Genomic DNA, 17,918 nt, shown 5'->3' on the forward strand with positions numbered 1-17,918 from the left:
TATTATTATTATTATTATTATTATTATTATTATACGGACGCCATCTATCGCATTCTAATCAGCCAGACTGCAGCCTCACTGCGCTGTCCAGGGGGGGGGGGGACGCAGGTGGGGTTGGCGAACAATCTGAGAGCTTTGCAAGGTTGCTCATTTTCACATTCTGAATTTATAATCCGCAGAATGCATCGACCCCTATGTAGAGAAGATATTTTAAAACTTTGCGTCATAACTTTTGAGCAGCGCTGAGCGCTACATCCTGATTTTTCGTCCCGTATTCATACGGTGTTCTTCTGCAGGAGCACTGGCTAGGTGCGCTGCAGAACCGACTTAACTTGACCGATCTAAAGGCGCTGTTCGACGAGACACGGAAAAAAACACCCCCAGGCCGGGACACTTGGGTCCGTTTCTTGGAAGACGTGTTGATCCGCTGTCCCGTCGAGCTTTTCAGTGACATCGTACGCGGCATTTCCTTCATCTCTTATGGCTTCGTCTACGTGACAGTTGTGAGTGCTCATGCAAACATACTATTGAGTGCCATAAAACGCGAAACTTGTTGGACGGCTAGCATCCGGTACCATAGCCTTCATTTACGCTTAATGTACGTATTTGTACGTATGTAGCTTAATGTACGAGCACTTAATTGGCTCGTTATCGCTGAGAAATGTGAGCCTTCTCCACCTGAGCTTTGTACCAGAGCAGCATGCAAAAAGAATTTCGCCCTCAAAAGTTCCTTCATCAAGCTAGTTGACAATGTTGATGTCGATTGTCCGTACAGTGTATTGGCACGAGCGAGCAAAGAAGCACACAGACAGGGCACTGTGTGCTTGAGCACTTTGTCTCGAGTGTTTATTTCTTCATCCGTGTCCCTTCGCTGTTTCGACAATAGATATTGTAGAGAATGCGGTGTCAAATTGTCTTTTCTTCAGTGTCCATTGCATGATATCCCAAAAGAGTATTGAATCTTTGCAATGCATAAATAAAGGCTCAATCGTGTCTAAAGCATCACAAAGGCGGCAATTTACTGTAGACACGAAAATTCCCTTTTTCTCTAGCCAAAATTTCACGGACAATGTCTCGTTGTAGTGGCCACTGATCCGGATCATGAGAGGGAAGTAGAAGAATAAGAATGGGGTGCAGAGCATACGGCAGGTTCTTTCAGATCATGATTGGCAGTTTACAAATATCCCTCAAAAGAAAAGTATACAACAGCTGTATCTTACCGGTACTCACTTATGGGGCAGAAACGTGGAGGCTAGAGAAAATCGTTCAGCTTAAATTAAGGACAACGGAGCAAGCTATGGAAAGAAAAATGAGTTGGTCAGAGAACAAACGCGGGTTAGTGACATCCTAGTTGAAATCAAGAGGAAGAAATGGGCTTGGGTAGGGCTTGCAATTCGAAGGCAACGTAACCGACGGTCCTTAAGGGTAACAAACTGGATTCCAAGGGAAGAGAAGCGTAACAAGGGGCGGCAGAAAGTTACGTGGACTGATTAGATAAAGAAGTTAGCAGGTGTTAAGCCTCTAATCTTTTCTTGATTGGTGCGTTAGACCTCTCCAGCATGCTGCATCGCTGTGTAGCATGAAATTTACATTGTTCCCAAGTGGTACTTATTGGAGGAGACATGTCCTTAATCCCTAGTGGGAAAACAGTGTACTCATTGAATCTATAGAGAGCAGTGCCTATGCTTATGCTCGGACACGGAATTTCCTTGCCGTAACATTTATTTCAACTGTTAATTGATAGATTAGTGCACGCGTCTTCATTCCTTTTCATTATTCAGTCTGATGCTGCGGCGGGTGGTGAGCCGGCGAATTCCTTCCCCGACCTGGACCTCCTGTTCGGCGTACCACTAACGGCGCCGAACCACATGTACCCCGAACGGCTCAAGCAAGCAAGCCTGGTGTTCATTAGGGCGTGGGCAACCTTTATGAAGACAGGGTACGGAATCATTTTATTACTTGCAATCTGATTGTTGCTTTCAGTGCATGTCTGCAATGCTGGACTTTTGGGAATAAAACTGAGACACATGTTTAGAAAACTTCAGTGCAACATGCCGCTCAAAGTAATTGCAGCAACAACTGCACCATCTATTCCGCACTCAGACTGCAGCAAGAGGACAGGAACAGATTTCCATGCAATCTTTTAAAAGCAGCAGGGCCGTCACTGCGGCATGGAATGTGAGCGAAACTTTCGGTTATGGCCTGACTGCAGCAAAAAATTTTAAGTACACGATGCATTTTAAGAATTGCGCCCTGGGTATTCGTGTTCTACTCGCGGACGATCTTCCTATGCCAAAACGTTACAACCGATTCAGCTTACATAGCAAAATGCAAAGTACGTGCGCTGGCACGTCGTGCTTCATTTCGCTTTCGGATCGGGGCTAGGGTTCCAAGGTCGGGTTCCACGCAAAGATCGGCGAAGTCTTTGTCTGGTTAGGTGAATGCTAGCACACTATAAAAATTTTCGACCGCTTAACACAATTTAAACCGGCACTGCGATAGCTGTACGTTCCGGATCCACTGCGCACGGATAGAATTTGATAAAGACGACGACATGCATTGTGCTCAGAGTGGGAGAGTGGCAGTTAAACACGAGGGGTGATCGGTTACGGCGATAGCATAGTGACCTCGTGCAATGAGCAGCGAAGCTCATCTTTTCGCGCCGCCGCGGGTTCGAAAGCCAGTCACGGCCACAGTTTTATTTCTGCGGGTCTAGCTGGCTTCAGACACTCAAACAGACAACCGGTTTTTTCCAGATTAGAAGCCTTAGTGTTAATCTATACTACAATGACAAATCTCCGCGTATCTGCGTATGCCGGTCGAAAGATCCGAACTAATCCTTTCATGGCGTCACTTTCGTAGGTCCACATGATAAATTTCGGGGGTTATGATCACCGATAACTTTGCTCTGCTCATTGAAGAGTTTTGCGTTGACCTGGTGCGTGGCGCCGTTTCTATTTTTAACTGTACACTACAGCAGCAGTAGTTGAAATCACGTCGCTGTCTTGATTTCATTGGAGAGCAGGAAAAAGCACTTTTCAGCATAACGTGCCACCGCGAAAGCGACGGCGCCATAACAAAGCGGAGAGAACTGACGCCAGCAGGACGCCTAGACAGATTTCGTTTTCTACACTCGACTGAACATCTCATTCGCTACTCTGCTTAATTGCCGATGGAGACAACAAAGCACCGCACTTACGTGTATACTGGAGCAGGTTAGAACGGGTGAATGCGGAAGATCTTACCAGTGCTTTTAATACATGAAATGCATTACCCGGTTACATTTTCGCTTCTTAGCATCCACTTTTCCTGTCTGCGTAGTGGGCGTCTTTCGAATGCTGCTCATGGTGCAAGTCGGGCTCACTGCTTTACGAGACTATATAGTCCTTTAAATTATCCTTATCTGCCTGCCCTGTCAGGTTAAAGTACTGCCTTCAAGGATACTTTCTTCCAAACGCAGTTTTCAAGACCTCCCGGCCAGCGTCTAAAGCGGCACCCCCTACCCCGCCGGCCGCATGCCGCGAAGTTGGGAGGGAGGGGGGGGGGGGGGGGGGGGGGGGCTACTTACACTACTACTACTAACAAGTTTAAGTTCAGATTCGCATCTGTGGTCTTCACCTGTTCTTTTCCTTAAGCTAAAACTATAAACTTCGAGGGTGCTTTACTTTAAACGCGATTTTTCGTCGGTGGTTCAGGATTTCCATGCTAGTCGCCTCAAGTAGCGAAGAAGACAAAAAAAATTTACTAATGGTGTCACAACTCTCAAATCATTAGGGAACACATATTTTTGTATACTTATTCTAAATATGTCATCGAACTCTATGTAAAAAGCCTTTTTGCACTTATTTATTATGGTATGTAACTTTTTAGAGATGTTTTTCGAAATTTTGCTCCATGTAACTTATTTATATGCATGTCAGTGGTTTCTCTTGACATCAAGGAATACAATAAAGCTAGCATTGCCATCCTAGCTATCACAGAAGCTGAGCTCTACTGTTTTGAAGTCGTAACTTCAGAAATAGGAATACAAATATTTCTTCCCGTTTCTGAAGTGGCAACTTCAGAACCTTATAACTCAACTTCTATGATAAGTAGGATGATAATTTTTTCCTTATTGCATACCTTGATGTCAAAAGAGAGCGGGTTTTGGCTCCAGTGGGCAATTATGTAGAAGAGCGGCGCTTTCTAAAAAATCAAAAATGACAAACTCACGTATATCGAAAGTCCGATAGCTTCCCGCCTAATTGAAAAAACACTGAATATTGCGCACCAGTGTTTGTGTCGTCCCTGTGTTGTCCCATTGTTCATACTTAACTCCGATTCCAAAAATGTTACCCACGGATGCCAAAACCCGCCGTGGGTCGGGTTTTGGCAATGACGTTAACTTTGCATAACAAAAACGAAATAACTACTAAGTGGAGGTGAAAGAAATTTTGCACGCGTAACTAAATATGCACGTCCCACGAATGCGCCAAATATTTCGTGTTTTGTCAATTAGGCGGGAAGCTATCGAGCCTTGGATATGCGTCAACTCGTCACTTTTGTTCTTCTTTAGAGCTCCAGTATTAGATAACTATGAACTGGAGCCAAAACCCCTCTCAGCGTACCGAGGTAACATCCATGAAATGCTGCAAAAGCAGCCTGTATTATTTCTGTAATTATTTCTGCTGTAATTATTTCTAACGCGTCCTGCAATTGGGCAAGCCTAACGAAAGTATCGTCTTATTTACTACTTTCTGGCTCACTCCGATCGCATACCAACAAATACTGCTATTAAAAACGGATACAGTTCAAACGTAAACACATTTATCTTAACGCTGAGATAAAACTTGTTTTTTATTATTATTATTAGAGGGAGGACTGTAGAGATCGCGCAAAAGTTAAATTGTGAAAAATGACCAGTTGAAATGAAATCATGGTGCGCCCATCTTAAAGAACTCCAGGCGCTCTAAATCAGTCCAGAGCCGTCCATTATGGCGTCCCTCATAGTCCATATTTCGCTTCTGGACGTTGAACTTTACAACTGATTACTCGCTCTTGAAGCATCCCACAACACTTATCTAAACACAGCCATCACCGTTTTCCTTCTCTAAGTTCCGCAGCTGCCAGCGACACCGCGCTCACTACACTGAGGAAAGTCGGTTAAAAAATTCAGAGGGGCACTTTGTTGACCTAAAGTGCGGTGAGTGCGCCTTTAGCGCGGTGTTGCTGTTTGTGTCACTGATGTGTGGTTAAGGTGTTATTTAAGTACACAATTGTTCGTGAATCTGAAATGCTAGAGTCACTGGAGAGCGTTTGGGAGGCATCCGTCTGATTCGACGCTTTTCTGCAAACACTCTCCAGCGTCCTAGACAAGCAGAACTGCATGCACGACGGCAGGAATTAGCGTAGTGTCGCGAAAAAACAAAAAAAAACGGTTCACCAGCTGCCTTAAAAGACCCGTTCTTGCGCACCGTGTGCCAAGTGAAGCTGCGGCGATTGCTGCCGGAGTTTGTGGTATCCACAGAAGAGCTCTCTGGTGGAACTTTTGGTTACTACAAAGAGATTGTAGCAAGCGTTCGCGGTTTCTTTCGGCACGTTTTTCCACCGATTATTTGTGGAAAAGTAAAAGAAAAAGTTGTACAATGATCTTTGTGATATTGTTTTCCCAGAGCCCATGTACAGGGCCTTGTACAGTGGAGGCCCGGGAGGGGATGTTTTAAAAAGGGTGAAGAAAATGCAGGTGCCACCAGGAGTAAAGACTTTCTTTTTTATGTTACACACGGGACGTTACCAGTTAAAAAGTTTCTAGAGGGAAAGGATTTCTTTTTACCGTGGGGATCGAACTGCTTAATTTGTAAACAGCCTGAAACAATAGACCATGTTTTTTGCATTGCTGGGAAGGGGTTTATTTTTGGGACGTGTTACAAAGGACCATAAAGAAAGAGCTACCACTTGACGCGCACGGAATTCGCTATTTAAGCACTGATAATGAGGATGGGGCACCTTTTGATCTCCTAATGCCCTTGGGCCTCCACTGTATATGGCGCTCCAGAATGGCAGGCTACTATTGTGACAAAGACGCACGACCGGCCCGAATTTATTTTCGGGAAAGCATGGACTGGTTTCTTGCAATCCAAAAAGCAGCTGCGGAGCCTCCCGAGTGGCTCTCAAGACTAGAACCGTTGTGTATGTTGCGGGAATTTTAAGCTGACGAAGCCGGTCTCGTGCTGGCTGACCACGACAGTGTCGTATGTATATAGCGTTATGTGTATTTTTGTTGTGCAATGTAATGAGCCAAAGCCAGGCAATAAAGAAAAAAAAAAGCAGGAATTAGCGTAGCCGTTAGCACGCTCGGCTGCGGAACGGAAGGATAGTGGTTCGAATCCCATCGTGCACAAAGATTTTTTTTCTGGTCTGACTAGAAAAGCGTGACACCTCTGCTGACAACCTTCTTTCGACAACGATGAGGCATTAAAGTCTTTCGCCTTAATATATGAATCCTGCCGATGAACGCCGCTTTGCTCCCTTTCTGATAGCAATTTCATTTTTGAAGTCATCAGTTCCGCTGCAATGGAACAACGTCGTTTAATGCCGCGTTCTTAGTTTAACAAACCGGTCGGAACACAGAATGGGCTCTTCCAGGTTTGAAGTTTCGGGATGTTCCTCACATGTACCTTATTCCATGTCGTGTGCCATGCCACAGGAGACTGCCGGCCGTCAATGGCGATCCGTGGCCTGTCGTCATTGAAGACACACCCAAGACGGCCCTCGAAGTCGTCATCAGGGACGGATTTAAACTCTCCGCTCCCACACGATTCGCCGATAAAACGTGCGGCCTCATCAATGAAATCCTGAGAAAATCTGTCACCGATCAAGACGGCGACCCCAGCGAGTTCGTTACGAATGAACACCATGTGTGACAAAAGTGCGCGCCGGCGGCGCCCATACTGCCTGAGGAACGATTTAGTTTTTTGTGCTTTTTTATTCAGTTTCATATTCATTGAGACGCTTTTTTCAGATTTCTTTTTTATTTTCTATTTTCTATTTGTATTATTGAAGAGCCCACCAAAGCTCTGCAAGATTTGCGAGAACTTTTATAGATGCAGTTCTGATGCAGACATGAGTGCCGCGAAGTGTATACCAATCAGTAACTCTCGCCTTTCGCGATTTCTCACCTGTCTCCAGCTTTTGATGAGACAAATAAGGTAGGAAGTACTTATTTGTTCTGTGCGCATACCTAGGCTAAGAGAATGTTACTATTAAATTCACTTCATCAAGGATTCCTAACAACCACGATTCAATTCTCGTATGTGTGATGTTGAATGCATGGTGTTCTTTAGTCAGTATTAGGAACCCAGAGTCAGAGGACGAGTGCCTCCAGCAAGGAGCTTTTAACCACGCCTGGTAAGTTCTTTTTTGTGCATATGATTAATACTTTACATACACGAATGTGCTTTTAGCTATATATGACCCTCGTAACTGTTTGCATTCCTCTGCCGACTTTATGAATCATATATTGTTTCTAAAATGCTGACCTATCGGGTGTGACATTTGGGATTTTTTTTTGTATAAATAGAAGGCGTCTTCAGGAGCAATTGAATAAAACGTCATTCATGAAAGCGTGCGCAGTGGCATTTTCCACTAATGGAGTGTCGTAATGTCGTCGTTCTTCCTCGTTTTTTTCTGAGAACGCTCCGCAGTAGCATCCCAACGAAGATGAAAAAAAGGGTACAAAATCTGCTTCAGGTCGCATGCTTTCAAGCGCTTCTTTTCTTTGTGCTTTCTTATATGGCATTATACCATTGGTAACCGCCGCCTGCCCAGTAAAAGGACCAGGGAATGAACACCCTCCAAAAAAGCAGGGTTTGTGATGACTCCACTAGTTTGTGGGAACGAAACAAGATTTTCTACAGTTGTGCACTGCAAGAATATATATATTCTACGACATGCAAATCTGAACTTATGCTGAAATTAACTTTAGAATGGAGCGCGCGAAAAGCCCCCACAGTTCCCTCGATTTTTTTTATGTATACTAGCTTAATTCTGAACTTGTTTACTGCCAAACAAGCTTGCAATTATCGAAGTAGTCCTAATTGCTAACGGCAGTCCGTTAGGCGCGAATGTCGAAAGTGCGCACGGAGCTAGGCCTTCGCTGTGGACTGAAGAGCACGAAGAGCGCGTGCGCAGCCGTGAAACCGGCCGCGGCCAAGTCACGGCCGGACTCGAGGGGAGCGAGTACACTAGATTTACGGCTTGCCGCCAGAGGATAAACATGGCGCTATTGTCGCGTGGCCGAACTAAGTTCGGGTTCCTTATACTGTCCCACTTTTCTGCGGGAAAAGTTGGCCAAATTTAATGGAACTGAAAAACCGGTGTCGGCGTTGATCAGTGGCATGGCCGAAGAAGGCCTAATCGACAGTCCTGACATCACAACCACATGACGTCGCGCGGAGCGCCTCATGAACGAATTTTCGATACGTGGTTTGCGTCTCCTGCCACTACCAAATCATATCTCAACACAACGTTCGCAAAAATACAAGCAGATAAGAAAAAGTGCAGAATGCTCTCGGTGCTATAGGAAAGAAATCTATTACTTCCGTTCCTCCTCGGGTTCCCCTCAAGTTAGGGTAGTATAGCCTGAGTTTCAATAGTGACAGACTGTCGCTGCTACCATTCGGTATTGGTGGTTAGCGCGGGGTGCCTTCAAAGTGCCTACAGAACGCCAAATACGTAGCCACACGGTGCAGTGAGCGTGTGCGCGGACCGATGCTCTTAGCATGAGCGCATTCAGCAACGCGGCATAAGCAACCCTAGCGTGCACGTCTTCCTGCGAGCTGTTGTTGCGACTGAAGGAAGGATGGAAAGGAAAGTGCGCGGGCCTGCCAACTGGCTCGAGCTGAGCCACAATCGCTGACACGTGCAGATAGAGGAGAGTTGAAAGATGTGAGAAAAAAGAATGAAAGAACAGACGCACGTCGCAACAACCGCGTCCGCCGAAGCGGCGACGCCGGCTGTAACAGATATCTCCCTTCGAGCCTTTAAGATACAGTGCCAGAACGCATAAGACACACTGATCAAGGTGCACTCAGCCGCTACCGTAATGCTGATCCAGATGCACTAGCGGCACCGCATACGCATCACTGGCAACCTGCAATTTACAGTATTTCGCACGTTAGAGTTTCTGCCAGAAATAGCGCCAACTTTTTCACAAGCACAAGGAAGTTTGCGCATGACGACAGAGCTGGGAATCTCGCCAAGTACGGTTTGTGCCGTCCGCTCGCGAAAGTCTTCTTGAGAAACGCCCTCTTCCTGGGTCGCTTTTCGTATGGCGGATGAGGCCCCGAGGAAAGCCAGCGAGTGGCAAGATAATGCAGGCTGCGCTGCCGTGGACGCACATGTCGAAAACGCTAGCCACGAAATAAGGAACGGTCACAGTGTCTGGTTCGAAAAGGATTAGTTCTGCGTACGCTAAGTACCAACTAGGGTAGCAGTGTGGAAACAGGCATCTGGGGTTATTGTTCTTCCAAATTCATGTTCGTCGATTCGCATGCACAAGAGGCAGTGGCTACGTAAACACTGGTTGTGCTCCTCAATGATCGCAGGAACGCATACACTGCCTCAATTGCAGAGGTCTCCATGCGTATCAGCCATGTCGCTAGGCCATCAACACAGCGGCAGCACAGCTTGCGTCGATGTCGCGACATATCACGATATTCGAATTTGAATCTGACCCGCGCGCCCGCGCGGCTGAATGATGCTGATGCCGGTACAACCATTTTCATTTGCAGCGGGGGATCAGAGAGTGACAAAGTTTTGAATCAAACCAAGTCATTAAACATAACTATAAAAAAAGTAAAAAGCAGGAAAAAGGTCTTTATCAAATGCTATGCAATGATGAAATTTAAAAAAAGAAGAAAAAAAAAATGCGTTAGGTGTTGTCGCTAACGATGGCACCCTCTATGCACCGGATTCGTTTTCATATAAAGATTGGCCACACTGTAACGAAAGCGAAAGCCAAGTCGTAGCGCTGCCAATCCTGTCCATACCTGCCCTAAGCGTCTTTTCTTTCAGGCACAATGCGACACCGGCAGTGCGTGCTTGCCTTGCTTGCCGGTGTTTAGGTAAAACGTGGGTGCACGGACTGCGGCGAGCCAGCCGCGTCGATTTCGGTCGACGGCAACGGCCCCTCTAGACACAATAATGCATAGGGTGAGCTGACTAAAGGTCTTTTCCAAACCGCGATCACCATGAGTCTAACGACGTCAGCCGGCTTGAAATGCCGAGATTTGCACGCGTACCTGAAAACACTGGCGGCGGCTACGCTAGACAAGCTCTACACTCATCCAGCGACATGTCTGGCCGTTTTTCGGTACGTACTGTTCAACGGGGCAGTCCCGTCAGGGTCCCGTCGCCTGATTTTGTTTTAAATTTCACACCCTGTTTCAGAGAGCTGCCGATCATATCGCGTCACTACATCATGAGACTACTGTTCGTTGAACAACCTGTTCCCCAGGCCGTAGTTTCGTCGTGGAATGAACAGAAATACGTCAAGTGAGTTGCAAATCCCTTTCTATTCCACAGCCTAGTTGCAAAATGCCATGCTGAATTTCCATGCTCTTCTTCAGCATGGCTAACGTGATCGACCCTTTGATTTGTTGTAGTGAATGCATGGCACTAATAGTCTGACTCTTACTTGATAGCTTTCCTCGCACGTGAATGGTAGGCTTCTCCATTCTTGAAAGTTGTATTGTGGGAAAGCTTGCTGGCAGGCGAACTGATATCATGCAGTCATTGTTTTGAATTTTTTTTTAGTACCTACTGAATTATTTGAATTGGCACTGCCTAAAATTTGAACTGTGTAGATGTACCATACCATGTTTGTGTAGGCGCGACTCGTTTGCTGCAGCTGTGTTATTACAGCGTTGTAATTTAAACAGCATCGATATGATTGAAAGCACGAACTGTTGGGAAAGTCGGCTATGCATGATGGTGGAGCAGCGCAACGACACAGGCACAAAAAAGACACAGGCTTCTTTGCAAAAAGTGTATGTAAAAGAATGCATTCGACTGAATCTCTGTACTATGCATCGGGCAGCTTTTTGTTCCATACTAAAGCACCGTATCTTTTACAGTGACTGTTTTAAGTTATAAAGATGTGCCCTGTTTGTTTTAGCACGTTATGGTTAACGACACTGTGAGAGGTGCTGCCATTAATCTCCTCTTGTTTTGTCTGTGTCAGCTTATGTGATACAACTTGTGTGCGTATTTATAGTGCTGTGTTCGCTAAGGACGCCTTGTATTCTTGGCATGACTCGCTTGTAAAAGTCTATTTCAGAGACTTTCAACCTTTTTAACCCCTTAACCGTTTTGGACGAGCTGTGCTCGTCCTTGCCAAGCCGTCCCCAAACCGTTTTGGACGACTGTAGCTCGTCCTCTCTGAATAGGTTCTTCTCTTCCTCGTTTCGGACGAGCAGTGCTCGTGTGTGGCTTAGATGACATTTTGCTCGACAGATGGCAGCACTGACCTTTTAATTTCGTTTTCTTCTACCGCATAAACGTTTTTTTTCGTATGGCAACCTGGGTTTTAAAAATGGCACCCGGCGGAGGCGACGCGTGTTTTGCTGGCCCGTCTTCTCGGAAAAGACGCTCTTCTTCGTCGTAATCTTCTCCAGACGATGGTGACTGAGACACCGAAGTGTACATTGTTTCAGGGAGCGAGGACGACAGTGCTGGTGTTGTGCTTATCAGTTCTTCCGATGAAGAAGTGGACAGCTCAGAAGTGAACTTTGCGAGCACGCGTCAGTGCATGAAGGTCAACGTCAGTGACATCCCTACATGACCCCCTCGGTTTCCTTTTCTTGCAGTTCCCAGTAAGATGTTCACTATAAGCTTGCCTGATGACTTGCTTGAATATATTTATCGCTCATTACCAGCAGGAAGTTGGTTTTCCGTAATGGCAGAAATAATAAACTTGAATATGCTAATTTGACTTCGTGTTTGGTTCAGATATTTTTTAAAGATCGAATTCGTGCTTTTTATTGCAATAATATTCGAAATCAAGAATAAAAAAAATAAGCAGTTTTGTTAAGAAATTCGTTGATATAACAAAACGGTGAAGGGGTTAACCTCGAGAAACCCTTATGCCTTAGTAGGTCTTCAGGAACCCTGCATGAATTCTGTCCCATCCTGCCTAGCTTGTATACAAAAAAGAGAGCATGCAGATGTATGGCCTGTCAAAAAAAAAAAGGCCAAATTCATTAGTAATGACGGCTAACAGAATGAAACAGTCTCATATAAGTAGTTACGGTATGGTTACTCCCAAAATAAAGTGGCTAACAGAGAGGTGGGGATTTAAGCATAGATGAATTTTGGCACTCGAGGAACCCAAAAAGCACTGCACAGAACTCAAGGATTCTGTAGAACTTGGTTTGAAAAGCCTTGGTAGGTGGAGGCCTTCACTGATGTTGTCATTGCGTCATTTTTTTGTTTGTTTTAAACTTGTGCAGGGACCATTTGGAGGCACTGGAAGCTCTCACTGCCCTTCACATATGGATGGATGCCAGCCTCCCTGGTGGACTTCCAGGCTGGTCATTAAGTCCAGTGTTTCGAAAGAACATCCAGATTGCATTGCTTGGGGGGTGAGCACTGCTATTTCACCTATTTATTGGTTCTATTGAGCTGCCGCGGTGGCTCAGTGGCTATGGTGCTCGGCTGCTGTCCCGAAAGACGCGGGTTCGATCCCGGCCGCGGCGGCTGAATTTCTTTGGAGGAGAAATTTGAGGCCCGTGTACTGTGCGATGTCAGTGCACGTTAAAGAACCCCAGGTGGTCGAAATTTCCGGAGCCCTCCACTACGGCGTCTCTCATAGCCTGAGTCGCTTTGGGACGTTAAACCCCATCAACCAACCAACCATTGGTTCTATTGCTGTTGCAAGCCTGGGCAGCACTTATTCGTGATGGCAAACATTAGCTTGTACCTAGAAATTCATTTAAGCACTTGTACAACAGAGAATGTAACCAGGAATTCTGGAAAAAAAATTTTAGTAATCTTCACACTACACTTGGCTGCGTGAAAGTGTTGTGCGTTCATATAGATGCCAAATTCTTAGGACATGCTATTTGCTATTGCATTCACATATTACTCCAAGCTTTACGACTTCAGAGCACAATTTTTGTATTTACCAGTACCTGCTCTCTTAGCAGCGTCACTCCGAAGATATTTTGTGTCATGTAGTGCTTTGACTTAGAACTGAAAGGAATAGATGCCTCAGTTTATTTGTATGTCTTCTTCTCTGTAATGATGCATAAGACATAAGAATATATTAAGTGCAACGCGGTATTGTTTTATAGCAGGCTGGCTTAACTCTTTCGGGACCGCGGTCCGGATATTGTGCAAAAATGCACGATCAAATTGCGCACGCTCTCAAGCTCAAAATTTTCACATTGGAACACGTATTGCCATCTGGTGGGGTCGTTGAGCATCTCTAGTTTTTGTTTTTGTGTAGTTTGCCTCTCTCGCGGCAGGCGACGACGTAGGAGAGACTTTAATCTTAGACGCGGCGGCGGCCGAGATTGAGAAGCATGGCGTCGACGTCGCATCAAGCTGCGCGAAGTAAGAAGCATCTGTCGCGCTATTCAGCTGCTTCGACTGCAGATTTGCGGATCCAACGAGCAGCGAAGAGTCTGAAGATGAGTTCTCAAGCTCCGACTTCAGTTCGGAGAGTGATCCAGCATCGCGATCACGTGGACCGTCAACTAGTGTCCGAACGTGATTATATAGTTTCAGTTTCCACTCGCTCTTGAGTATTTACTCAGGATCAGTATATGTTCTCGTTATTTTTTTGCGTTTGGTAGGGTTTGCACAACCTACGGGAACGACTTCCTGCCCCCGCGGCAGAAGTGGATCCAGTTTTCTCCTAGGCGGGAACCAGGTGTGCACCTGACTGAAGATGTGGGTGTGGCGCTCAGAAGCACCACAAAGAGATTCCTGACCGCCTTGGACTTCTTTTTCCTTTTTTTAATCGAAAGTAATCGAAACGATTTGTGAAAACACCAGTAAATATGCTTGGATGAAGATCTTGGAGAAGCCCACTTATGCCCATCCCGATGGGTCTTGGGAAGAAGTCACTCCAGGTGAAATGATAAAGTTCATTGGCCTTGTAATCTATATGGGCATCTTGAAAGCACCACGAATCAAGCTGTACTGGAATGTGGGCAGCATCTACATTGGTCTGCTGCCTCCACGAATTATGCCACGGCGTTGCTTCATTGCACTCCTTGCGATGCTACATGTCGCTGACTTGGACGATGTCACCCAGCTGTCAAAAGGAAAGCTTTGCTTCGTGCGGTGGCTTCTGCAGCACATGAACAAAGTGTCGGCAAAGCTCTTTCAGCCTCATTGAGATCTGTCTGTGGATGAGTGGATGGTGAAGTCTAAAGGCAGATCAGGGATACGGCAGTATATCAAGGGTAACGTAACCAAGTGGGGCTACAAGCTGTGGGTCCTTGCCGACCCTGACACCGGGTATACAGTGCAGTTTGCTGTATGCACAGGCAAGCGCGAGCTGCCAGGGCTCCACGGGTTGGGTTTCGATGTAGTTTGCCAGCTGTGGGCAGATTACTCTGATCAGGGGTGTAGAAAATTTATGGACAACTTTTACACCTAAATGCACCTGTTCAGTCGCCTCCTTGACCGGAAAACATTGGCTTGCGGAACTACGCGAAAAGACTGCCGGGGATTCCCTGCTGAACTGAAGGATGCGCGCTGAGAAAAGAAAGCTGAACGAGGTGAAATTAGATGGTTGCGCAACCAGGAAATTCTCTATCTACAATGAAAAGACCGATGAGTAGTAAATATATTGATGCGGGTAGACGACGACGACAAAGAGCGATGGCACGAGTGGGAAGAGTAGAAGACGACAACGAAGTTCGGACTGTGTTCTCGGTGCCGCTCGCAGCTGTTCTTGTCTATTTGTAAATATCTGTAAATATATTCTTTCCCGCAACAATATGATGAGCACAATGCACACAGCCAACGAGACAGTCACCCCAAAAAGAAGGCAAAGAAGTGGAAGTACCTGGACCCAAATTTCTATCCTAAAGCCTTTACTAATTCAAGATTACAATTCTGGAATGCTTGGAGTGGATATATCAGACCAGATGATTAGCTATTACAATGTACTGATGCGTAGCGTCCGATGGTGGAAGACCCTCTCCTTCCACTGCATCAACATTGCATGCGTGAATAGCTTTATACTTTTCCATAAATACCAAAATTACGCCCAGAAGTCCCTGAGCTGGCCAGAAATGCTTCCTTTGACCATTTAGCTTTCCGGGAGGGACTGATTCAACAGCTTCTTCAACTTGAAGGAGCCAAACAAGCTCGTGCTCCTCCACCACCACCCGCAAAGCCCCCACTTCACAAGCCTGAAAAAGTGGAGAGACACAACAATTGCAAGCTCTGCTATCAGCAAACAAAAAGTGAGGTGAAAACTACGGTTTTCTGCAGTGACTGCAATGCACATTTGTGCTTCAATGCTTCGCGGAACTGCTTCCTCGCGTGGCACAGGGAGCGTGCACAGTAGTGAGTGGTGAGCAGTGGTGTGAGAATTCACACACACAAAAAAAATGTACACATGCCTGCAAAGTTTTTTTGCCTCAGAGTTATCATGGAGTTATTGTCGCACATTAGGTATATTCTGGAATTTTTTTAGTGCTGTTTTTTACTTTCATATGCAAAAATTTCCAACTTTTTTTTGTTTCCTTGAAGAGAATTTGTATTTTGAGATTTTTTTTATATCATGTATTTTGTTCAGTGATTTCAATTTTTCTACAATAAAAGTCCAATCATTTAGCTTCATTATGATGTATGTTTCAACAAGACAGTGCGAAAATTTTATTGAATAAAAAATATTTTCAAACATGTATCAGAATTGCCTGCTTTTGTTGTAGTGAAATTATTTTAACTACATATCAGCAGTTATGTTTCAGATATTTCCTGCCTCATGTGACCTAAATGTATTGCACATTACAGCCATTGTTTGATTAATGAAACCGAAACAAATAGCACGAAGAAGAAATTAAGTTATAAATCATTTAGTGGCTGGTGGCGAATACCACGGAGTTAATAATGTGTGCCTAACGCATCGTTTGAAAGAGGAAAACGAGCAAACAGAAATTTGTTGTCTATACTCCTTGAAAGCTTTCTGTCTATACCTGGTTTGCTTGAAGTAATGCTTCTGAGCATATTGAAAAACGAAATCAAGCTCAGTTTGAAATGTATTGCCAACATTTCATTTATTTTAGATGCTTTTGGCCTGTAACAAGTAGCTGGTAATACACTCAACATGTGTAAGGACTCTAGAGCCATATTTGTAGTAGTTAAACATAGTTATGAATGATTAGCAAGGAGTGAGCTGTGGTTTTAAGGGGCACTGAGCACAAGTGCATTCAGTTTTCGTTCTTAATACTTCATTCTGTTGATGGCTTTTTGGCAACAAAAGACGCGTTTGAGGTTGGGAAAATTGAATCTAAAAACTTTCTCACCATTTGGTTGAAACTTGTGATGTCAAAATGGATAAGGACACTGTGATCACCGTTTGAAAGTAAAGGGTTGTGTAAAGGACGTGTAGGCTGAGGAGGCCACATGCAATAACGTGTCTCTTAATGTACCCAGCTTGCTCACCAAAACAGCTGCCATAACGACTGGCAGTGGAAACACCTGTATTTTATTTTTTTTAACTTTTCTGTCTTATGAAACCTCCGTTATCAATTAATGTTGTGTGTTTGTCGTTTGACTGCGGTAATGTGTAGATACAGGCTGACTTCAACTTGCCCCCAGTACGCCTTTAATACTGTGTGAACATAATCACTTCCTATTGAAACATGGGCTTCCTTCTTTGTGCTTGTTACAGTGGAAAACCGTGGGCTGTTTACAATCCGCTCGAAAAAGACAAACATGGTAGAGATGCTGCCTTTCTGGACCAGTACGCAGCGGAACGATGGGAGGTGAGCATGCAAAATCACTGTTGCGAGGAAAAAATTTGAATGTGTTTTACTCTGTTGTAGCCGTGTCCATACCATCATTGTAACCATGACCATCATAGCCTGTTGCATGTTTGAATGCACTGTTTTACGTTTCACCCTTCCGTTACCCCGCTGCCTTTCGTGCACTCCATGTGGCAGCTTAAGCCAGTAATAACTAACTCACAGGCAGGGCTGGGCAGTGACTTCGAAACCAAAACTGCACCTCACTTGCAAATATCACGGAAAAGTTTATTACATATGTTTGTTTCTAGAAGAAGAGTTTGTTACTAGATACTGGCTCAAGGTTTGAACCCATGTGGATGCTTGCCTTTGTATCTCAAGTGCTTCGATGCAATCTTTTGAATCTCATTTCGTCTGTCTCCTATGAGCTGCTTCAAGGTACTCTTATCATTGGTTAGGCAGTTCATTGAGCACACTGTATTGTAGTGCAACATTGCTTTGCAACTTTTCTCGGGTGGCATGTAATTGTGGGACTTCTTAAACAAGAGTCTGTCACAAGAATCTGTCACTTCTGTTGATTAAGTCCTCCTGGACCGCACGAAATCAGTTTAAGCAAACCTGTTTTTAACCTCAATTGTTGATATGTGGACTGTAGTTAACGGCACATATTTTTGAACATTAGCCTGGCAGGGTCAATTCTTTCTATGGAAAACCTGAAAATTGTGGCTGCTCAAGGATTTTCACCCATGTAAAGATAAGAAAGTAACAAACTTCTTTGAAAGTATCTTTGCCTCTGTCAGAATGCTTCATGTATTGTTCAAATGCATGCTTTACTAATTTAGGAACGCATGTTTGTGTTTTTTTTTCCACAAATTTCAAGTCATGGCTATAGAACAAACAAAACCTGCTTTTTTTTTTCCCCAGAAAAATTATTTTTCCTAACTCCACCGT

At 44.8% G+C, this 17,918-nt stretch overlaps 1 protein-coding gene and 1 long non-coding RNA gene across 2 annotated transcripts in view; both read left to right on the forward strand.

Annotated features, from left to right (window-relative positions):
• Positions 1-459: 459 nt before the first annotated feature.
• Positions 460-6,761, forward strand: LOC149362752 (uncharacterized). The gene is made up of 3 exons (XR_016288525.1): positions 460-503; positions 1,782-1,939; positions 6,686-6,761. It is a non-coding gene; the product is annotated as an uncharacterized LOC149362752 (long non-coding RNA).
• Positions 6,762-10,000: 3,239 nt separating this feature from the next.
• mrn (general transcription factor IIH subunit 4 marionette) overlaps positions 10,001-17,918 on the forward strand; it is a 36,973-nt gene continuing 29,055 nt past the window's right edge. The window contains exons 1-4 of the mRNA XM_089573197.1: positions 10,001-10,351; positions 10,429-10,533; positions 12,489-12,620; positions 16,895-16,988. Coding sequence (XP_089429323.1) covers positions 10,230-10,351; positions 10,429-10,533; positions 12,489-12,620; positions 16,895-16,988 — 453 coding nt within the window. The 5' untranslated portion in view covers positions 10,001-10,229. The remainder of the gene's footprint in view (positions 10,352-10,428; positions 10,534-12,488; positions 12,621-16,894; positions 16,989-17,918) is intronic.

The sequence above is a fragment of the Amblyomma mixtum genome, chromosome 2 (genome assembly GCF_055824585.1).
Source record: "Amblyomma mixtum isolate Tamu chromosome 2, ASM5582458v1, whole genome shotgun sequence".
NCBI classification, from domain to species: domain Eukaryota; kingdom Metazoa; phylum Arthropoda; class Arachnida; order Ixodida; family Ixodidae; genus Amblyomma; species Amblyomma mixtum.